The sequence below is a fragment of the Myotis myotis genome, unplaced genomic scaffold (assembly GCF_014108235.1).
Source record: "Myotis myotis isolate mMyoMyo1 unplaced genomic scaffold, mMyoMyo1.p scaffold_m19_p_9, whole genome shotgun sequence".
Classification (NCBI taxonomy): domain Eukaryota; kingdom Metazoa; phylum Chordata; class Mammalia; order Chiroptera; family Vespertilionidae; genus Myotis; species Myotis myotis.
Window position 1 is genome coordinate 34,770,016 of NW_023416401.1, and position 24,654 is coordinate 34,794,669.

General features: G+C 38.2%; 1 protein-coding gene across 1 annotated transcript in view; it reads left to right on the plus strand.

Moving 5' to 3' along the window:
- Positions 1 to 24,654, plus strand: part of L3MBTL4 (L3MBTL histone methyl-lysine binding protein 4) — a 222,369-nt gene that overhangs the window by 60,186 nt on the left and 137,529 nt on the right. The window contains exons 5-6 of the mRNA XM_036322701.1: positions 7,284 to 7,375; positions 23,799 to 23,903. Of these exons, the coding sequence (XP_036178594.1) occupies positions 7,284 to 7,375; positions 23,799 to 23,903 (197 nt within the window). The remainder of the gene's footprint in view (positions 1 to 7,283; positions 7,376 to 23,798; positions 23,904 to 24,654) is intronic.

Sequence of the window (24,654 nt, forward strand, 5' to 3'; positions counted from 1 at the left end):
AACAAACACAAATTAAAACAGACAGTGGACATTCAAATGACCCGAGTCAACTATCACTGTTTGTCCCAATAGCAGCAATGCTTACGTGATAATATAGTTTAACAAACATACAAAACAAGTCACATGATAAGAGAGGTTGGCTTCTAAAGTAAATTGAATATGTTCTTTAAAAATTCTCATGTCCTCCCCTTTGACTATAATTCTTAATTTTCCAATCAGAAAATTGGGGTACCAGGTGATCCAGTAACATGTAGAACTCCAGTAACCTAACTTATTTAAAAAAAACAAACATCCCAACCATTTTTTAAATATTTAAATTGATATTTTAGGGTTAAAATTATAGAAGATATTTAGATCCAAATATATTTTCTGATTAGAAAATATTTCAGTTTTTGATTTAAAAAAATAAACATAAAAAAATATATAAGTGACACATTTTCCCAAGGAACTCTGAATTAGTACCTTTCCCTCTAACTTTCTTCAAATTAAGAGTATCTATGGAGTTCCCCATACTGCACAAGTTTTAATGAAAGAAAATAAGACTTTCTAAGGCATCAAATACATGTTTTCTTATTTACAAACATATATACTCTCTCTCTCTCTCTCTCTCTCTCTCTCTCAAATATATTCTTACTGATTCAGAGAGGAAGGGAGAGGCAGAGAGATAGAAACATCAATGATGAGAGAGAATCATTGATCGGCTGCCTCCTACATGCCCAGTACTTGGGATCAAGTCCACAACCCGGGCATGTGGCCTGACCTGGAATCAAACTGTGACTTCCTGGTTCATAGGTCGATGCTAAACCACTGAGTCACACTGGTCGGGCTCAATTCTTATTTATAAATTCATTCCAAGGACATATACAGCTTGAAAAGCTTTAGAAGAAGTTTCAAAAAAACCTAGCTTTTAAGTAACAAGAAAACAGTTATAGAAGAAAGTATAAATTAAAAGAAAAAAATTGTTTTAATTTATTCAAGTGTGAGAACATCCTCCATGAAAATGTATACCTTGACTGTGGATGGCTAGGTGGCCTTATCACACCTTAGGAATTCAAATGCTTTTTACAATGAAAAGAAAGAGAGTTTCATCTCATTTCTCTCCCAGGGTAGGTGTCTGTCAATAGAAGGTGGACATCAATAAAAGGAGGGGCTTGCACAATCAATCCAGAAAGTCAGTAATCTATGCATAATCCAGAACTGAGTATTTATCTCCTCTGCCACACACCCTCCCTCCCAGCCAGTGAGCAAGATAATTACTCTCAAGTCAAGCTAAGTAGCCCCCAGTCACAGTGGCCCAATGCTGACATACAAAGCATACAAATAATTCTCACTCTGGCATAAAATGACAACTTTCTTGGAAGAAAAGCAGATACTGTAAATTTCTCACAAGTCTTCCTGAAACATTTTTTAAATTAATTTTTACTTCTTTAGGAAAAATGCATACATGGGAAACCATCTGTAATAAAAGGCCCATTCTATAAAATTTTACCTGGACCTACTCATATCTGTAATCATAATCATATTTACAGACAAATATATCTATACTAATAAAAGAGTAATATGCTAATTAGACTGGGAGACCTTCCAAGAGACCTTCCAGATGTTCTTCTGGACAAAGCCATGGTGGCGGGGCCGCGGTAGAGGCAGTTAGAGGCCAAGAGGGGAGGGCAGTTGTGGGTGATCAGGCTGGTAGGGGGTGGGGCTGTTGGGGGTAAGCAGACCAGCAGGGGGCCAGTTGGGGGCAAGCAGGCCATCAGTGGGGGTCAGTTGGAGGTGATCAGGAAAGCGGGGGGGGCAGTTTGGAGTGAGTAGGCCAGCAGGGGGACAGTTGGGGATGAGCAGGCCAGTGGGGAGGGAAGGTAGGGGCAAGCAGGCCAGCAGTGGGGGCAGTTTGGGGTGATCAGGCTGGCGGGGGGGGGGGCATTTGGGGGCAAGCAGGCCCGCAGCAGGGGGGACAGTTGGAGGCGAGCAGGCCGGCAGGCAGAGTGGTTAGAGGCAATCAGGCAGGCAGGCAGGCATGTGAGTGGTTAGGAGCCAGCCGTCCCGGATTGCGAGAGGGATGTCCGACTGCTGGTTTAGGCCCGATCCCTGTAAACTGGCAGTAGGACATCCTTCGAGGGGTCCCAAATTGGAGAGGGTGAAGGCCAGGCTGAGGAATACACCCTCCCCCATGCGTGAATTTCGTGCACTGGGCCACTAGTCATCTCATAATGTTGCTTTGGTCAATGAGCTTGGCTTCTACCATCTTGCTTTCTTGATATTTTACTTTGGCTATCTTCAGCACATTTTCTTCTGTGTTCTTTGCTTTCAATTTTTGCCTTTGCTCTTGCTAGTCTGATGAATAGGCTAACAAATCTCAAGGTGTGTGTACAAGAACAAAGCAAAATTCAGTGAGTGGTAAAATACAAACGTGTCAGCTTGTCATTTCACCAGGCACAAATTGCTACTTTTTGTGAAAGAAGTTACAGTATTTGCTGATCTGCAAATTTGGCTGCAGCTAAGTAAACCTAACACCTCAGGCCTGCAGACCAGTGGAGGGATTCTTTCTTGCTTTTAGAAGAAAGGAAACACACACACACACACACACACACACACACACACACACACACACACTACCTCATACTGCTCAGAGAAAAAAAAGACATGGTCCTGCCTATTTCCACACGGGGAAGGTGTTGCATCTCTCTCTATTTTGTAAAAGCCAAATCCATCCATTTTTTTGTAGGGGAATGGCTTTAGCATGGTTCCTATAATGTTGCACATATCTAATTAGGCCAGGTAGACAAGGCCTCCCTGCAGGTGATCTAAGTCTTAACAGAATGTCCTGTGATCCTCCTGGAACATGACAACTTGGAGGCTCCTGAGGAGCTGCTACAGGTCATTTTTCATTTGCCTACAGGCCTCCCCCAGGAGTTTATCCTGAGACAGTTTCTCGTTGCCTCCTGGCAATGAGATTGAGGCATTTCACTTCACCCCCTCTCTCCATCCCCTTTGAGTGCTACTGTAGTCTATAAAACAACATTGCTACAGCTGGAAATTGGCTCCTCAGGAACAGGGTAGTTGAGCTGACATCCACATTGCAGTAGCTGGTCCCTTTTGTTTCAGTGTCACCTTGTGCAATGGACACAGGGAGCTGGCCCCTTTAACTGCTTTTGTCTTTTGCTGTCTATGTAAGAAACTGAACATTAAAAGGGCTATGCTCATTTTTTCTTTTATTTACAAATCTTTATTGTTGAAAGTATTACATATGTTTGGAAGAAGAGTAATAATTGTAACATTTTACTATGGCCAAAGAAATTTGGGATTTATAAAACAGTATGTATATCCAGTCTATGATAATAAAAGCATAATATGCTAATTAGACCAGACAGCCTAATGACCTCCAGACGCCATTCTGGATGTCCTTCCGGATGAAGCTGTGATGGTGGGGACCGAGGCAGAGTTGATTAGGGGCGAGGAGGCAAGCAGGTGAGCAGTTGGGGTGATCAGGGAGGCAGGCAGAGTGATTAGGGGCGATTGGACAGGCAGGCAGGTAAGCAGTTAGGAGCCAGCGGTCCCAGATTGTAAGAGGGTACAGGCCAGGCTGAGGGACCCCCCCCCCCCCCGCATGAATTTCATACACCAGACCTCTAGTCCTATATAATAAAAGTGTAATATGCAAATCGACCAAACGGCAGAACAACTGGTCACTATGATGCACACTGACCACCAGGGGGCAGACGCTGAACACAGGAGCTGCCCCCTGGTGATCAGTGCGCTCCCACAGGGAGAGTGCTGTTCAGCCACAAGCCAGGCTCATGGCTGGCGAGTGTAGCAGTGGTAATGGGAGCCTCTCCTGCCTCCGTTGCAGGCGGGCCATAAGGAGTGAGGGGCCCTGGACTATGAGAGCCTGGACTGCAAGAGGGATGTCTGAGTGCCAGCTTAGGCCCCCAGGGGATGGGGCCTATGCAGGCATGTGGACATCCTCTGACGGGTCCCGGACCTCGAGAGGGCACAGGCTGGGCTGAGGGATCCCCCAACGCCCCCAAGTGCATGAATCTCATGCACAGGACCTGTAGTATTTATATAAAATGAAGGTCATATTTTTAGTATGTCTGAGAATACTGCATAAAAAATAAAGTAAGTTTGCTACCTGAAGCAGTGCTGTCGCATAATTGGTTTCTTCCCTCCAGAAAATTGAGAAATGAGTTGCTCAAAATAAATATCTTTGAATTCATTTTATTTATTTATTTATAATTAATTATTTAGTTAGTTGACACTATTACAGATGTCCCCCATGAAGGCCAAAAGTACTATTCTGCCTGCCTTCCCTTTAATTCATTAAGCAAATATTTATGCCAAGCATGATTATAGCTCCAGAGACATAATGATGAAGAAGGCCAAAATCTCTTCTTTTTAGGATCTTACATTCTAATTCTAAGTATGCAAACTGGCTCCTTTCAGCCAGTGCTAGTTTCAGGTATTGTAATCCCTGTGAAAAAAGAATGAAACAAGGTGAAAAGAGACAAAAGGGATGACAGAACACTTTAGAATCAGTGGCAAGTAAAGGGTTGTCTCCAGGCTCCAGGTGCAGGCGACTTGGTATTTGCAGGCACTATATTGCTGAGTAGTTCTCTTGCTTTACAAAAATAATTAATTCATTGAAAGCTTTTATTGTTTGATATTATGTTTTCTCTTCCTGATAAATTTTATTATCACTTATGTGATAATAAAAGAAAGTCTAAGATTTGATTTATTTCTGGTGAAATGATAATATATGACAATTGAAAATATGATTAAGTTGAGAAATTACCACAATCTTTTAAAGAACACAGCTGTGGTAGAAAATGAGATATCTATATTTGCTTTAGAGCCATCACTGCTATAATGTTTTTGCAAAGCATATAATTGTAATGTAGTAAAATGTCTATGTGAAAATAAGAATGTTGAACAATCTTATCAGATCATCTTCAGAGTTTGTCAAATTGCTTTCTCTGTTTAGGAAAATAAAATATCTCATGTTGTGGTAGAAATAGCAGCAAACCCTTAAGTGGTATAATGGCCAACAGACTGAGCTCTGATGGAAATCACACGATGATAGCTCACTGTTTTCAAACAAAACAAGAAAAATCATTGATGACAATTCTGTCAGCGCACTTGATAATTAAAACACTTTTAAAATTCTCATGCTTTATTAAGTGCAATTGCTTAGCAATAATAAGTTAGTGTGTTGATTGATAGAGAGTAAATGTTATGTTACTGTGCATGCTCTGTTGTATCTATTTTAAATGTGTACGTTGAAGTTATTTTTTCTTTATTAACTGAACATAAAATATTCTCTTTTTTATCAGTGATATGTATGGCTACCAAAGGAAAATTTATTTATTTATTTATTTTTCATCCATTAGACCAGGGACTGGGTTATATTTTTAATCCAGCAGGCAGCACACTTCTTGGCACATTAAGAGGAGCTCAGAAAATATTTTTTTGAATGATTAAAATGCTACATGAATTTTTTATGCACAACTTGGTAGATTTTTATGTTTGTTATTCCATCAAGTTGCTTTATTGTCTTGAGAGGTTTCAGATGTTTGACTTAGAGGTGTATCTTCCCACCTGTCACCACCAGTGCTCATGAAATTTGGACACTTTACCTTCTGTACCTTCTTCTGGAGCATTTTCCAGAAAGATAATGTTAAAAATGTTGATCAGTCTTCTCCAAGGATGCGTGTATGTGTATGTATGTGAGTGTGTGAGCACACAGTGTGGAGGGAAGGCTAATTAATAATACTTGTAGAGAATTTTAAAACTGTATAAGTAACAAATAAGAAAAGAATATTTACATTAATCTCACCACCCATGTATAGCCATTGCCAATATTTTGCTGTTTTGTTCCAACTGCTTTCCTATGCATGTGCTTGTATGTGTGGACACACGTATATGCATAGTACCTTGCAAAAAGAAGGCTCTTTATAAATATGTTGGATAAGTGAATGTTTTAATATATGTAATTTTTATTTCAAAATTTAAGATCATATTATATATACTATTATGTGTCCTTACTTTGATTTTTACTCATCACAAAAATTTCTCAAGATACTTTATTTGAAAATATGCATGCTTGTAACTTCATAATTACACATATATTATTATGTATAATAATATAATTATTATACATAATTATACATATATATACATAGTTTATTTAACCTTTCTCCCATATTAATTTTTTTTGCATTTTTACTATAATAATTTTATGTACATTTTACTATTAAGTTTTATCATGACTACTTTCTTAGCATGTAATAATCTTAGAGGAGGAGTTACTGGGGCATAGATTATAAACTTAAAGCAATTATTAGTCCTTTTTGCCCAATTTTTATTATTTAAAGATGATATGTTATTGAATTATAAAGGATAGGTATTAATCTAGAAAATTTGAAAAGCAGGAAGATAAAGAAAATTATAAAGACATTTTTTATAAACCTGGTACATAAAGATGACTTCATTTAATATTTAGATTTATATAATTATACTCTTTCTATTTCCACTACATATTTTACGCAAAAGGGTCATTTTGTTTTCTAAAATTGCTCCCCGCCCCCACTTACATAGCCTTCCTCTGCCATTAACAATGTGCTATAATGTAAATTTACAGCCAGTTCCTAAAATAACATGTCTCTGCATTCATTTAATAACCCCCTCTTAGTGGGCCTTTAGTTTGTTTCTCATTATTATAAAGAGCTCTAGGATAAAAACTTTTGTGTTTGTCCCTTGGACACATCCACTGTAATTGTATTAAGACAAATACCTAGAAGAATTGCTGGTTCCAAGTTATGAATAATTTGTAAGGCTTTTGACATATATTCCACATTGCCTTCTGACAGGTCCCACTAATTGGCATTCACACCAAAAAAGAGGTAAAGTTAAAGGAGATGATAAAAGAAGTTCTCAAGTCATTCACCTTAAAATTAACCAAATCATCTTGTAGAGAACCTGTACCTGTTCACTCTTTCATGAAGAGTAAGAGGGTCCCTGTGTAAAGTGTTCCCCACCAGTCTCCTTGGGGTAGGCTATATTCATAAGCCTGTTCTAAAACAGGAAAAGCTGCATATGGGATAGTTAGATGACTTTACTCAATGTGCACAGAAAATGAGAGAGAAGGTTCTTTTTGGTTGCTGGGTCTTGTGATTACCAATTTAATTAATTTGCCGGCTTCTTGGGTTTATCTTCAAATTTCATTATTCTTCTGTCACTAATTGTTTCAAGAAAAGTCATTGTTTTTTGGTTTTGTTTTTTCCCAGTCCCTTCAGCGGCTGCACAGGACACGTGGTCTTGGGGGCAGTACTTGAAAGAACAGAAGGCTGTAGCAGCACCCGTTGAACTGTTTTCCCAGGTGAACTACTGAAGGTCTTATATTTTTATAAGGAATCAACACTTCAGCGAATTAATTAGAATTAAACTGTTTGCCTAGAGAGTACACCAACTTATCAGATTTGTAGCAGCTGGAAAGCGGCAAAACAAAGCTAATCATAGCCTTAGTGTTTCAGAGTGTGTGCTGCAGAGCTGGGCTCCTGGGTGCCATCACCTACCAGCTCCCAGTCCTTGGACAAGCCAGTCAGCTTCTCCGTGCTCAGTTTCCTCATCCATAAAGTAGGGAAAGTGCCATACCTACCTCCTTGGGTTGTTGAAGGATTAAATAAATTGTACATGTAAAGGACATGGGATGCAACATGCACAAGGTAAACCCTCAATAAGTGTTAGTCTTTCTTTTATTAGTTGCTATTACTTGCACTTTCACCCAAGAATCAAGCTACAGGGATCTGTTTTGATATGTTGCTTGGAGGTGGTAGGTCAGGCAACATGTTAGAGGAGACAGTGAGACACCTACATCATGTCCTACCTGACTGTGAAGATGCCCAGAACTTAACGAAGTGACTACTGGCACAGGGGGCGTGCAGCTTCAGGGGATCATCTTTACCTAGATACCCAACCTTCTGTTGCCCTATTCTTCACAGTTTGTGTGTTCAGTATTTCAGGGACAATTTAATTTATAGTATGTAAGTCTGTTACCTGATGAACAATACTAGCAATGTCCAGAATAAGCTTTATTCTCTCACCACACAGCTTTCTAGTGCACTCGCAGCTCTCTCCTTTCCTCCCCTCTACTCCCAGTCCCTCTGCTTACCATCTTCACTGAGCTAATCCCTTCCTATCGTTCAAGATTCATCTGTCCTTCCTCTAAGAAGCTTTACTGAACAACTACTACCACCTCCACCCCCAAGATGTCAGGGAAGCATTCTCTGGCCTCAGAATTCTATATACAATTCAATCATTACCTGGATGATAATTTTCTAACTGTAACTCTATTCCTCCTTCATTAGGATAGAGAGACTTTGTCTAATATATCTCTGAATTTCCAAAGTTTTGCATAATGCCTAGTACATGGTAAAATATGTACTCAATACATATTTTAATGAATAATTTTTAAAATGGATAACACAGTCCACAACATAGTGACTTCTTCCACAAAGCCATGACATAGATATTTAATATATTATAATTAGTGACTTCTAAGACTCCTAAAAAAAGGCAAGGGAACTATAATTGATGGCAGACTGTTTTTCCCTTTCCCTTCCACCAAAACTCAGAGATTATTACATAATTTTGTTGAAAGTCTTTATTTAGGAATTTCCAATCCTATATAAAAATTTTGAATCCTTTAAAAAAAAAGACAATTTATATTTAAAAATTATGTCAGATTTGCATCATTATATTATTGCACTTTAGCTAGCAATGAGAAGCTAATACTTTTTATTTGCTTTACTTTCCATGATACCTGTTGAGTTACATCTAGTACTTTTTGTTCTGTGAAAGGCCTAATAATTGTAATCCTGGACATGTAATAGAATAGGGAGAAGAGGTGGCACAAACAGGGAAAACGAAACCAAGTGCAGGCACCTCACATTTAAAAAATGCTAACTTTCCTCTCCATGTCACATACCTTTGTGGAACGTTGGAAAACGCAGATGTGTGGGTATTGCTGAGACCTACCAGATTGGAACCTCAGGGGTAGAGCCTGGAAATCTGTAGCTTGAGAACCTCCTCAGGGCTTCTGTGTAGAGTAGAGGGCAGGGTAGAGGTCAACTGTGGTAGAAGGTTTTAAGAACTGTAATTCCTGCTTGAGTCAGATCCCTGCTACCCCACCTTGTTGTCACTTGCTGAGATTAGGGTCAGCAAGGCTGTGTTCCTTCTGCAGGCTGTAGGCAAGAATCTGTTTCCTTGCCTTTTCTTGCTTCTAGGCCACCTGTGTTCTTTGGCCTACATCACTCCAACTTCAGTTTTTATCATCTCGTCTCCTTTTCTGATCCTTCTGCCTCCCATTTAGAGGAACCCTTGTGTGACATTGGGTACAGAAGTTAAGGTGGTCTCTCCATCTTGAGATTCTTTACTTAATCACATCTGCACAATTCTTTTTGCCATGAGAGAAAATATTCACAGGCTCAGGGATTAGGACATGGACATTTTGGGGGCCACTATTCTGCTGACCCACAAGTGTCATCCCCTTCCCTTGGTGGTGCTGGTCTGTCTCTGCCCTTGGCCTGAGTGACTGCTCATGGAACCTCTTCCTCCTGTTATTCTCCTGTGACTTCTGCAATCCCCACCCCACCTGGTCATTGATGTCCTTCACCCTGGGAAGGCAACAGTAGCTAAACAAATGCAGTGCCCTCAACAGCTCAACATATTGGTTCTTCCTTTCTCCAGCCAGAATGCACACCTGCTCCTTTCCACCCCCTTTGCTGCCTGAGAGTCCACTGTACCAGACCCGCTTCTCCATCCTCTAAGCAAGGATGGGGAACTTTTTCTCTGCCAAGGGCCATTTGGGTATTTATAACATCATTTGCGGGCCATATAAAATTATCAGCTTAAAAATTAGCCTGCTATATTTGGTCAAACATTTAATTAGCTCACCCCTAATGCCTTGGCAGGGCCAGACCAAATGATTTCATTGGCTTTATATGGCTTGCAGGCCTAGCATTCTAGTAGCTTTCCTTTCACGGCCACACTCAGCACCCTCCCCACTGAGGTTTATGCCATCTCATCACAGCTTTTTCCATTTTTGTTACTCACGTGTGTGTGTGTATGTGTATATATATATATATGTGTGTGTATGTGTGTGTGTGTGTGTGTGTGTGTGTGCGTGCGCTCACACAACTACCCTCCTGTGCCTTCCCTCTTTCCTGCCACCTTCCTCATGCCCCCTATCCTGTTGTTCATCCTTGGACATTCCATTGGTCACATAGTGCCTTGAGTACCTGACTCCCTAGTGCATTGAGTGCCACCACCAGGAACCTGAACTTCCTTTCAATTCAGTCCATCTGCTCCATGGCCTCACTTGTATAAGTCAAAATTGAACCTCTTCTGTAATGTTGAACTTTAGATTTCATCATCTAATCTTGTCAACTGTCATTCCATGGCACCAGTTTTTCTTTTAATTAACACTTGTAGTTGTTAAATTCTTCCTTTTTCTCCCTTCTCACTTCACATCTGCCCTAGCCAGTCTAAGCCCCCTGGTTCTCTCATTTCAGCCATTCTTTTGTCAGGATTTTCAACTCCTTTGTGCTCCTGTCATCTTCCTAATATATGCCTGCCTAAATGTTAGCTCTGGGTGAATCTTGTTTGCTTTAAACTTCTGTACTGAGGCCACCAAACACTTCTGGAGAAGAACCTCAAAGCCTTACAAATTGGTAGCCCTGCACATCCATTTTCTGCCAAGCTGGGCAGTTCCCGGTCATCCTTCTGGGTTGCCAGGCTGCGTGTTCCCTGTTTACTAGGAGGGCAGTTCTCTAAGCCATTTCTTTCACTCCCAGCAGAAGGTAGTTAGTCACTCCTGTCGCTCCCTTAATGGATTAGAGACCCTCTTCCTGCAAACCTCACTCACCACACTTACCCTCACCCATCCCTGTTGTACTAGAAGCAGTGCCCTCCACCTGTCCTCATCTCTTTACCTGTGCTCTGGATTGTTCCCATTTCTTCTTGTCTAGAGATCTCAGTCATCAATAATCTCATGTCCTGATTGTAAGTTAACTCTGCTTCTCTTCTGAGCCTTTCCATTTAGAACACAAACATGCTTAAGTCTATTCCATCTTTAAGAAAAAAAATACTGCCCCTTTATTCTGCATTTTCTCTCTAACTCAACTCCTTACTCCAGTCCAGCTTCTTGAAATTTTAGGCTGCATTTTGTTTTTCTCTTTTCTTTATTTTTCTAACCTTTTCCTACTCCAACTGCTACAACCTGGCCTTTTCTCCCACCATTGCCTGAAACTGCGCCCGTGGAAGTGACTCCATGATTTCAAAGCCTATTAGGCTGCATCTTACTCTCACTACATTCCAGAACTCTGTCAAAATAAGCTTCTGATTTTGCTTCTACCTAGCCACTCCTTACCATGCTCTTCTGAAAGTCCTTTACATTGGCTATGATTTAATCGTAGGGCCCTTTTCTGCATGGCTCTCTGGCTGTCTCCTCTACCTCCTTAACTTCCATTCCACCCAGACACACTGTTCCTAACCTCCTGATCTTCCTCTTGGTCTTCCTCCTCACCTGGATGCCACATAGCTCTTAACACTCAGAGCATCCAAACCAGACTCATCTTCTCAGCCTCCTCTTCCTGGGCTCCTTGTCCCTGGGAATGGCCTTCTTTACTAGTCCCCTGTGGCCAGCTTGAGTCTTTTCTCTCTTTGCTCTATGTTTGACCACCTAGTCTGCTCCTTTTACCTCTTAATTCTTCAGTTTCTACTCTCTGTCCTTATCACTGTGGCCTTAATTTAGGAATAAGTCCTGGCTTTATTTTGTCATATAAATTGTAGCAAGAGTTTCTTAAATGGTCTCTCTCTGTCCAGGCTGGCTCCACCTTTAACCTTGCCTGCATATTATTGTCCTAATGATCTTTGTCAATTGCAGGTCTGTTTACCACTTTTGTATTTAACATTTTTTATTATTAATTTTTAGGCCATTCTGTGTGATTACCTATAGGTGCATTTTGTTTCTTGGTAGAATTATAATCTCCTTGAAGACTAACGGGGTTTCCTTTTTTGTTTTTAATTCCTTCCTGCTCTGGTTCTCTGGGAGAGGTACATTTTTGAGCACCTATTATTGGCTTGGTGCTTTTACATATGCTGCCTCACTAAATCCTTCCAGCTACCTTCCGCTCACTTTATAGAAGAAGGATTCTATGATGCACTTCTCTGACCCTTAGTTTATTTAACTGAAATTGGCAAACCTTCTCTCGGCCCTTCTTGGTGGTATTCATTCAGAATACTAGCCAGGCCCAGGTCTCACTAAACTTCACTGTTGTCAGGACTTGCCTTGGTTTGACCACAGTCAAGCTCCTGCCTGTGACCTACCAGCTGCAGGAATGTTGATCTTGATTTCATGTTCTTCTGTACTTCAGGGGGAGTGCCCAGTTAGAAAGCCACACATCATTGAGCTTCATCTGGTATCTTAAAGTGGCAGACATTGGCTTTACAAATCTTTCATTGTCTCATTGTAATGTTATTACTCCTGCTTTCAGAGTTTATAACTTACTTTTTTTAAGATGAAAACAAAAATATTTTCCCATTTGACTCTCTTCCTCTCCTAAAACAAAGCAAAATTGTTATACATATTTTGTTGTTTCTACTTTTCCTCCCCTGCTACTTTCAGTGATATCTTAGTCTAGGACTGTGGCCTGCAAACTGCGGCTTGCGAGCCACATGCGGCTCTTTGGCCCCTTGAGTGTGGCTCTTCCACGAAATGCCACGTGCGGGCACGCACATACAGTGCGATTGAAACTTCGTGGCCCATACGCAGAAGTCGGTATTTTGTGGAAGAGCCACACTCAAGGGGCCAAAGAGCCGCATGTGGCTCACGAGCCGCAGTTTGCCAAGCCGCAGTTTGCCGACCACTGGCGACATTCCTTACTTGTTCTTGTGTCTTACTCTTTCTTCCCTCATTAAAATCTATTATAATCTATTATGATTTGGGAAAGAAATACTTTGTGTCCTGACAAGGAAATTCCAGCCATCTGTAGGATGACGGGGGAGCATTATTTTTAGAAGGGGCTAGAAATACTTGGGGAACAAAGACACCTTCCTGGTTTTACCTTTTTAATTGACCAAGATGGAAGAGAGCCTTATTTGAACACATTCCTGTTGTCTTAATCTTCCTTACTTAAAATAAAAAAGAAAGGAATGGCTTGCTCTCTCTTTCTATTAGTAAATGTAGCTTTTGCATTCAGACCTGAATTGTATTTTTAAAAATCTATTTTTTTCCTAAATATACCAGTACATTAACTAGAATTTGGACCCCCCTCTATTTTGTTTTTTTATAAAGTTTGGATTTGTACTTATCTCTGCAGGTGAGAAAGATGCTGCTATGAAAATTCATGTTTGTTATAACCCCTTGTAAAACTATGGGAGACATCTACAACCTTTCCTACCATAATAATCCAGTCAGATGTCAAGCTATTTGTTTTGAACATGCTTCCAAATTACTTAATAATGGCTGAGACCATTATCTTAGTTTTAATATAGATCCTTAGACAATACTTTAAATATTAATCGTGAGCCACATGATCATCATGCATGGCTTTCTTAGTGGTTGCATAAATGATATTCCTCATTATACTATAAATTCTAATATGCTGAGAATCAAATATAGCTTCAGTCTGTATTCACTTTTTACTTGCCTAAGTGTGTGTTTGCTTCTTTGTTGGCTTTTGTCCTCTCTGTATTTTCTTGCCTCCACTTTTAAGATAACTTCATGGATGTTTAACATTCTTCCTGTGTGTAATATATATGCATATGTATATTTTAAATACTGTGTGTATTTTATTTAGATGTTTGGCTGGGGGTTAAATTATAAATTATATTGAGGGCAGAGAAGGAAGTATATTTTAAAACTAGAATGTGGCCTTACAATGTGCAGTCATTCAGCTGATTAATTGCTGGGATCCTGAAGAACAGAGTGGATTCCCATTCATGTTTACTTCTCATATTCTCTAAAGCTGTAAGTTTGGGGCAAAAATGAAGATACATCTGATCTTATGGCTCAGAGACTTTCCCCTTCTCTGAAATGGTGTGACTCAGTGCCAGGGGCTGTGCGATGGTTTAACAGATTTGAGGTATAGAGCCGACAGCAGATCAGGGTGGCTCTTTCCTTCTCAGGAGGGGCTTGCAGTCTCTGGAAAGGCTGCTTATCGGCAGTGCCAGCTGGAAGCTGAATGCCAGTTCAGAGCTGTTCAGAGGAAAAGAAATTAAAAGAAGAAAATAGTGAAATTCATAATCAAGGAGAGACAGTTTCCACAGCCTTTCTTCTTTAGTTAAAGGAAATTTATATTAGAAGTATCCTTGTCTTTTTTCCCTGGGAGGGTTTAGACCTTTGGGAAAAATAGTGGGTTCAGTGTTTTAGATGCTGGACTCAGAGGGTTTGTGAAATCTGCTCAGTGATAGCCAGTGATTTATCAGACAACATTTGAAGTTATTTTTAAAAAGTTCTTTCTATGCAGTTTTTTATTTTATACTGCGTGGGCTATTTCTCTTTGTTCATGAGATCTTTGTTGGTGTAAAGCTTCCTGAATTCGACAGTATTTCACCCATTCTAGTACGTGCTATTTTTGTTTTTGAGACTATAATTCAGTCAGTGGTTAGGTTATGGTGACTGGAGATATATACATACACACACAAATGTATATATAGTCTTTCTATCTGTCTGTAGCCAAATTCTTACTATCAATAGGTCAGTAAGTTCTGGGGAAATGAGAATTTTTGAATCCGAGGTTGTACTAGAATAGATTTTGAAATAATAGGAGGGGTTACATTCACTAACTTGCTAATGTATACTCTGTTGTGCCATGAATTTTTTGTTCTCTATTTGTAGGATGCTCCTTGGTATAATCTTGGCAGTAGTTTGGGATTCAGAATTACTTTATTAAAATTGTTCAAAATAACAAGGAAGTACTCCCTAAAATGAGCATTTAAAAATACAGAATCAGCCTTCCTTCACTGCCATGTTAACTAAAGCTTTGCAGGGTTTTATATTTAATTATTTAGGTGATTATTTCTCCCCATTAGCTTAACAAATGGCAAAAATAGGTGTCACTTGGCAAAAGCAGAATTTGGACATGCCTTCCTGCCTGGCCTGTGTATCCATGGTGAACAGCTGCTGGGAACTGCTGTGTTCTGCTTATTGAAATCTCCTACATATGTTATGTAGTCAGTGGGTTGATTGATGACAGATTCCCTGAAGGAATGGCCACGTGGCTCTTAATCTTTTTCTAGGTCTTAGCCCCCTTTGAACATCTAATGAAAGTTATCGCTAATCTCCTTAGAGAGGTGTTTATATCCATTTGCATGCAAATTTTATATGAAATTAATGAGGTTTCTGTAATCTCTGAAGAAATCATGGATCCCACTCCTGCTTCATCATTAAAAACAGATACATTAAGGTATAGTTTAAACAGGAAATTTTAAAAAGTGTATACATGTGAGTGATGTGTGCTGTGTGTGTATATATATATATATTTCAAGTCCTCCATTTTCTCTGTGATTATAATAGGAGAAAACTAGAAGGGTTTCCAATATTCTTGATATATCCCACTGTTAGCTCAGGTGAAAATCATAAAGCGTCTTATGGAAAAGCAAGGAAGGATTTCATAACCTCTCATAGTTTGCCAGTATTTTTCAGTGAATAGAGATTTATGATGAAAGATTCATTGCAAGAAACCTCAGAAAACATTGAAGCTGTAGTAATGCATCAGAAAAATTGAATTGAAAAGTAGGTACAGAAATGTAGTTGTTAATGAGCTGCCCATAAAGTCCTTGAAAGAATTAGTATATATTGATAACATGATAAAAGTAAAATGATCACATTATGGGAAATTTGGAAATTTTTCCTAAGCCTGAAAGTGGGTATCAGTTTAAACTCCCTGCCTTCTTCAACTTCTGCATCCAGCCAGTTATCAGCAATTGCCCATTTTACCTCCTAAAAAGCTATTGAATCTCTTCCCTCCATTCTAGCTTTTCTGCATTGATTGAGGTGCTTATTATTACTCATCCAGGCTATTGCAGCTTTTTGGAATGTAATGTACATTTGCAGTTAAGCAGGGTTTGAATTCAAATTCTAGGTTTTATTGACTAGCTGTGTAATGGGGACGTTTGTGATCTCCTCTGAACCTGCTTCTTCATATGTGAAATGGAGATTGTAATAGTTCAAATACAAGGGATTTTAAGGCTTAGTAAGCTGAGTTAGATGCTGTACATAGCATATGAGAAGCTCTCAACTATTGGTAGACTAGAGGCCCGGTGCACGGATTCATGCACCAGTCGGGTTCCTCAGCCTGGCCTGTGCCCTCTTGCAATTTGGTACCCCTTGGGAGATGTAGCAGTGCATGAAGCGGCAGGCAGCTGTGGAGGAGCCCAAGCCAGGGCTGAGCGCTGTGCAGCTGCTGCTCACCATGGCCCCTCTGCGCCTGCTGCCACTGCTGCTCTGTAGCGCTGCTGTGGAGGTGGGAAGGCTTTTGCTACTGCAGCTGTGCTGGCCAGCTGTGAGCCTGGCTTCTGGCTGAATAGCGCTCCTGCTGTGGGAGTGTACTGACCACCAGGGGCACATCCTGTGAACATTATAGCGACCAGTCCTAATGGTCGCTTAGGCTTTTATATAGAGAGATATTAATAGCCCCTTTAACCATTTTTCTTATTTCAAATCTTGCTACTTTTCTAATTAATTCTCCACACTGCCAGTAATACAATCTTTATAAAATGCAAGAATGTTTTTCTTCCCTGTGCTTAAAATCGTTTCCTAGAGTTTCATCAACTAAGAACGGAAAGGCCCTTAAGACATATAAGGCTTCTTGTGACCTATGTCCTGCCTATTTTCCTATCATAATCGTCACTTGATAGTGTGTTGATTTATATAAAAATACAATACCATTACAATTTTTTAACGAGACAGAAGAGTATAAAAATACTCTTTTCTAGCTGAACTACTCAAAATAATTTGATGTGTGTATTTCCAGATCTGTATAAATGTTGTTATATAGATATGTGAGTAATGGTCAGATAAATAGTTGTGTTTTACTGGACTAACATTCGCTTTATGTTTATCACTATATCATGGCTATGCCGCCACCTGAGCAGATCTAGGTCTGTGTCTTGTTTTTTAATAGTTGCATTGTATCCCATTATATTGTGTCTATTTGCTTTCCATCTAAAATTATTTTTATATATGCCATTGCAATAGAAATATTATTCAATTTTTCTCTCCAAGTGGATAGCCATATGTCCTAATGCCATTTATCTTTACTCTTCTGCCTTACAATGCCACTTTCATTTTATATTAAATTCCAATATAAGTGGATATGAAACTCTCTGTAGCACTGTTTTTAAACTTTTGGCATGTGGGGATCATTTATAGTCACAGACCACCAATATTTAGACCTATATTTTTAAAACTCACTCTAGTTGTTTTAAAATTTTATCTTTATTGTTTAAAGTATTATAGATGCCCCCCCCCCGTTTTTTCCCCATTGACCCTCTCTACCCAGCATCTGCCCCTCCCTTCACCACACTATTTCTGTGTCCATGGGCTATGCGTATAAGCTTATAAATCCCCCAGTTAATCTGTCCCCCTAACCACCCCCCTTCCCTCTGAACTTTGTGAGTCTGTTTCATGCTTCTATATCTCTGGATCTATTTTGTTCATCAGTTTGTTCATTTAGATTCCACATATGAGTGAGATCATGTGGTATTTATCTTTCTCTGACTGGCTTATTTTTCTTACACACTCTAAGTTTTAATTGTAGACTAAAAGCTTAAAATTTATGAAGTCTTTAGTAAGTGCATGGGAGAGTGTTTCCCTTAACCTTTCATAATCTACCAGAGTGACTAAGAAGCTATATGCTAAAGCCAGACACATTGTGGTGTCAGGCACATTATGTAACCTCTTGTGCCCCAGTTTCATCGTCTGTATAATGTACATAATAACACCTATTTCATAGAGTTTTTCTGATGATTTAGTAAGTTGATACTTATTAAGTGCTCAGAACAGGATCTGGCCCAGATTTAAGTGCTTCATAAATGCTTGGTGGATAAAAGGCATCTTTATAAAGGATAGCGCCGGCTCCATAACCATTACTTCTCATTCCTTATTCTTCATTTCTGTTTATGGAGAAAATTATATCCACTCTGGGGTGTCAAGTAGGAAAGTAAATGTTTGGTGGTTCCTCAGATAGATTTGGATTGTCCTGGTTTAATCATTCTGATCAAACATAAACTGTGATCCCTTTTGTTTCATCAATGCCCAGTCAAGAAGAAAATCACCCTCAAAACTGGGTAGGCTAATTCTTTCTACTTTAGAGAGAGCGGCAAATGCATCCCTAACTTTCTCTTTGGTTGTATTTGTTTCAGGAAAAGTTTCTTCATGTTCCTTTCCAAAGTAATTGAATTAGTTTTAGGCTACCAATAACATGATTTTTATTTTTTTTATTTTTTACATTGAGTAAAGAAAATCATCAAATTGACAAAGAGTTAAATTCGCTATGCTCAAGCTGTTTCTTTTACAGTTTGCTTATAAGACTTCCTTATAGCTCTCTTTTCACTTTAAAATTGTGACTTTTCAGCCCTGGAGATATACACTGAGACCACTTAAAATTCTAAAGATGTTTCTGAAATAAACCATTTATGAAGGCCACTGAATTCATGGTGATGGTTTTTGGTGTTATAAGAAATTTTGTTTTTAACATCTATAATAATAAAAGCATAATATGCTAATTAGACCAGTCGTCCTTCCGGACAACCTTCCAGATGAAGCCAGGGCTGTGAGGGAAGCCCAGGTCCTGGGTGCCTGCTGGTGATTGGAGGGAAGCCTGGGTCCTGGGTGCCTACTGGCAGCTGGAGAGAAGCCCGGGTCCTGGGTGCCAGAGGGAAGCTGGTACTGGCAGCCAGGGGAAAGAAGGCCTACTCTTGCATGAATTTTGTGCATCAGGCCTCTAGTCTGCATGTTGATTCCATCTGAGCATCTGTCTCTTTGACAGCCATCACATGAAGGTTTGGAAACCTGAGGCCCAGCCTTGCCCAGACTTTTGCATAGCATGCTAAAATATGTGCCTCAGTGGCTGTGATCCCATTGCATGCCCAGCTTTTCATTTATTTCAATATTGAAGGAAAGTATTGCCAACTCTTGCCTGTGAATAAAATCAAATGCCTATGGACATTCAGATAGAGCCTTCCCCTGAGCATGTTGACACTCTTCTGTAACACACAAATCTAACTGATGCCCTGCTAGTGATGATGGCCAACGAAACTTCTGGGGTCTCTGTAATGGCTCAAAAATAATCATTGCAAGTATGGTCTCTCTGTTCTTACAATGGGGTGTTCAATGATAAACAAAGTAAAATGTCCAGAATTTCCCACATCTATCAATCAAGAGTCAAAGAGCTGTTCATGCTGTACATTTGTGACTTTGTCCACCCATGCACCAAAGGCCTGCTGGCACACACGTGTGATACTGAATGCTCCTATGCATTGTATTTCATAAAGGAATTTTGCCAATAGCCTGTCTGTTTTTCTCTTGGCATGTTGCTTTGCTTTAATATCTTTTTCTAATGCTCTGACGGACTTATAAATAATAGTATATAATTTGTACCTGCTTTTGCTCTGAGGTATGGAACTTCAAATAATCCTTCTCTATCACTGGTGACAAATTTATCCATTTCATACTAGAAAGCATTATTTTGCAACTATTTTTGGGGGAGGGGAGGACAAGGCAAAATAGAATACCTTACCTTCTGTACCTAAGAGCACATGGCGCTTCCTTGGCAATGTCCTTTGGCCTTCCATGCCCTGGAGCCACATTTTGTTTTGCCTGTTTTGTAACCATGTCTGCCTCCTTATGTGGAACAAAGGCTTTAGGAAGACTTGGGTCCTTAGATATACTCTGCTACTAAACTGGTTGTGTGACCTTTGGAAAGTCTCTTGACCTCTCTGAGCTAGAGTTCCTTTATCTTAAAAGTTTTATTCAGGTCTACAAACCTTATGGTTTCTTATGACTGAATTTAATAAGCTTATTGTTTGTGTTAAGTGTGTGATTTCAGTTTCCTTTCATCATAAAATATAATTTTATAAGTACAACTCTCATAATTATCTTTATAAAATATAAGCTTTTCAGAAAGGAAAATAAAACACATTAAATTGCCTATGAATAAACCATTTAACACAAAAGAGATGGATGAAGGCAGTGATATTTCTCACTAAATGTTGCCTTTCAGATTGTTAAAAATGAATGTTTTCTTTTTTATTTGAAACCCCAAAAGAATGCTCTGTCCTAGCCATATAGTGTTCCTTGCAACATTATTTAAGGGTCCCAAATGCTCAATTGAGAAACCATTTGGAAAGGCTGACAAGGCTAATGCTGATCATTCTAACTCCCGACTATGAATTGTTGCCAGTGTTTTGAATTTATCATTCATATGTGATGAGAAGGTATAGTTTGCTAACATAATACTGGCCCCAATTTTGTATCAGTTTTGTCAGAATATGAAAATGTTCTCTCAATTTCTACAGCTTCTTAAATTTTCCTTCAACATTATTAATATACTCCCCTTGAGGTTTCTCCTTGCCTTTTTCTTTATTATCAGTGTTGTGTGTATGTATACATATGTGTGTGGTGCTCTTGAAGTTAACTGAGAAATTCAAAGCAGTGACAGGAGGTAGTCACACAAAACTTGTTAAATACAATCTGCTGGAAAACATAGTAGATGTGAGAAGAAGGCTGGGATAGTTAAACACACACATGACATTTACTTTTGTAGAAATAAAATATTCCTGAGAAATCATTCATTCTTGCCATTTCATTTTTGGGTTTTGTCATCTTTTAAGTTTTTTTCTTGGAAGCTTCTAAAATAATCTGTTAATGTAAGAAAGTTTTTAACGACATTTTACAAGCCAGTTCATAAATATTTTAAAACAATTTCATCTCCCTATGAAAATGCATACACCCAAGTATAGAAGAAGGGCAAATAAACTTTTACCCACCCTCAGTGGAGTACAATGCAGCTGTAAAAAAAAAAAAAAAAAAGAAAAAAAAAAGAATGTGGACAACAGTTGTGACCTGACACAGAGTGGTTTCCAGGAGACATTCAGATGAAAACAGCATATATAGTATGCTACCTTTTATAGGAAGGAAGAGAAAATGAAGGAAAAAATAGCTGCTTATTTTTACTAGCAGAAACCTAGGAAAGCTAAACCAGAAATCAGCAAGACTGGTTATGCACAAGAGATGGAATGGAGTGGATAGGATATGGGAGGGAGAGACACTTTTTGAGTGCCTTTTTCTATAGCTTTAAGTTTTAGAAGCATGTTAATATTCTGCATATTAAAATGTAAAAATAATTCATTATGAACTGAATGCAAATTGAAACAAATGAACTCCACTTTATTTCAAATGAATACCATAACTGCATTGAAGAGAGAAAAAGAGTATACCTCATTTCTTATTTGTAAAAGAGCAGAGAGGGAAAATTGCAAACAAATCCTGAACTCTTTTTGTAGCTTTATTTATTGTAGTAGTGTGGGTAAAACAATTCTGAAACTATAATAGATATACTATAGGATTTAGCAGAGGAGTAAGTGTGTTGACCTTGTTAGAGGGGAAATACAAATATGGATAGAAAAAGGCAGAATAAGCCCTTTGGGGATGGATTGAAATTAGATGAATCTGTTTGAACTCATGATTCCAAAAAATACATATGTGTACATAGATTTGCATATATGCATGCATGTTTATGTGTGTATGTATTTGTATGTGTGATCTGCATGTGATTGTATAGTGAAGGAACTGGACAACATTGTAGTTGTGTGATCAAAATTAACATCACCAATGGGGAGACTCATGATCATCATGTGGCTGCAGATGTGATATCCTAAAAAGGACACAAACGTCATCGCCCATGTAGTATACTGGCAAAAGAATGTATACCTGAATCTAATCAGAAGGAAACATCAGACAAATCCAAAATGAGGAACTTTCTATTTTAATAAAATGAAGGAGAGGAAAAACTATGTTCTTTAAAAATGTCAGTGCTATAAAAGATAAAGAAATGCTATGGAGAATGTTCCAGATTAAGGAAGACTAAAGATACATGCCAACTAAATTTAATATCTGACTCTACACTGAATTTTATTCTGGATGGAGAAACATGATATAAAGTTCATTGTTGGATAGATCAGAAAAAGTTGAATATGAATGGAAGATTAGTTAAAAGTGTTGTGTAAATATTACATTTACAGAGGCTGATAAATTAGCTATTTTTATGTAAGAGAATGTGTTTATTCATAGGGAGAATGCTAGTATACTGCTCTTAAGGAAAATATTTAGTATTTAGGAGTAAAGGACCCTCAAATGATTCAGAAAAAAATCATATGTGCATGTATATGTATATCTATTTCTGTATACACACAGACACGAGAGCAAGGGAGCAAATGAAAATGGTTAAGCAAATGAGGTGGAATGCTAATAAGCCTTGGCAAAGGCTATAAGTATTCTCTTTACTGTTTTGTTCTTGCAACTCTAAGTTTGACATTTCCAAATGCAAAGAGTTCTTCAAAAGAATAAATTTTACTTTAAAAATAGGCATTCATGTGTTAAGCAGTAATAAATGGTAATGCCATTAGTAGTTAGAAAGCAGCTCTTTGAATTAGATTTTAATAATCATTTTCCATTAGTATACTTATAAGTTTATTTGCAATTAAGAATAAATTGACTAGCAATGTTGAATCTGCTTGAAACTGCTCAAAACAAATAGTAATTCAGCAACGTTCTGGGAAATAATACCAGTATTAAACTAAATAATAATGAATGGGAACAAATTAGAAAGTTTATTATGAATTAGATTTCATTTACAATAGCAATAAGAGTTAAAAGGTACACAGAAATAATCATGACACAGCATTTTTTAGTCTATGTGAAAATTTAAACCATCTTGGCCAGATAAATGATAGGATTAAGTGGAGGGGAGCAAGTTGCTGAATTATAAAACTCAATATGATGAAGATTGCTTTCTCCATAGAAAGACTCATTATAAACAGATAAGCCAGTGAACAGAATAAAAAGGGAAAAAATAGAGACCCAAAAATATGTTTCACAGAGATAACTGTACAGATCAGTGGACAATTCAAAATATTTTGTTCAATACTTTGTTTTCCATATGAAAAAATAGACCCCTACCTCACACCATAGAAAAAGTCAATTCCAGTTGCATTGTACATTTAAATATGAAGAACACAACTTTAAAAGAGCACTAGGAGGATATCTGTGTAAGTTCAGGGTTGCTGGGGATTTCATAGGCTAACTGTACAACCTGTATAGGAAATAATTGATATATTTTAATACATTAAAATTTTAAAAAATTCTCCACAACAGAGTCATCATAAACAAAGTGAAGAGCCAAGTCACAGACTGCGAGTAGGTTATATTATAATCAGCAAAGGATTGTTTCCAGAGTACAGGAAGAGCTCCTTCAAATCATTAATGAAAAATGAGCAAAAGGAATAATTGGGGAATTCACAGGGCATAAACTTTGTAGATGAATTATTTCAAAGCACATAATTATGATCAAACTGTCCTTCAGGGTCAAGTATATAAGAGCATCTTTCTATCTTTAGCTCTAGTACTGAGCTTCCAGATAGTACAGTAAATTCCTGATTGTATGTATAGCCACACCGTGTTTTAATATCAAATTGTGAATATATTTCAGTGGCTAATGTTATATCATGAAATCTCACAGGACCAATCCTTTCCAGAATACGAAAATGGTTTTCAGGTTGGAATGAGATTAGAAGGCATTGACCCCCGACATCCATCTGTGTTTTGTGTACTTTCTGTAGCTGAGGTAAGAGATGGTGTTATCATCTTGAGCTAAATGCACAGTGAAGTGACAGAAGAGAATTTTCTAGAGAATAATGAATTAGGTACTTTCTGTTCTAAACAAGTTCCAGTACATTATGGTTTTATTTTAGTCAATGATGGGTGAAATATGTTTCTTAATGATCTTTTTCCTCTGAAGATTAGTTTTTTTTTTTTAGTAAGTTCTTCATCCTTAGCAGGTCTTGATTTAATTGGTAAATAGCTTTCACCTGAGGTTGATAACAATCAGTGAATCCCACAATGTTGCTTTCGTCCATTAGAGGAGACAAAATTATTAAAGTTTTAGCTAAACTAATGAGAAATGCATACGAAAAATATCCATGCATATGAATTATGTATTTCCCATAAATATATGCATTTTGTGAAAATTATATAAAGAGCCATTGATGAAAGTAAATGGCTTATAAAATGTCATATTTATTAAACATTTTATATTACTAAGTTGACAAAAGAGCTGTATATTTTTAATAGCATCAAATATAGAAAACTCTGTTCACTTAATTTACTGATTAATTATAACTATTAAACTTATACAGCATGTCTAGAGAATGTATTTCTCAGACTGTTTTATTATTTCCTTTATTGAGTATGCCGGATTTATATGTTAGAGTTTAAATAAGGCCACATCCATTTGGCTTTTGCTTTGTACTTTAGCTTACTCTGTCTTGGGATATGACTCCAAGCCAGACAGTAGGAGATGGGGTTTCTGAAAGAAA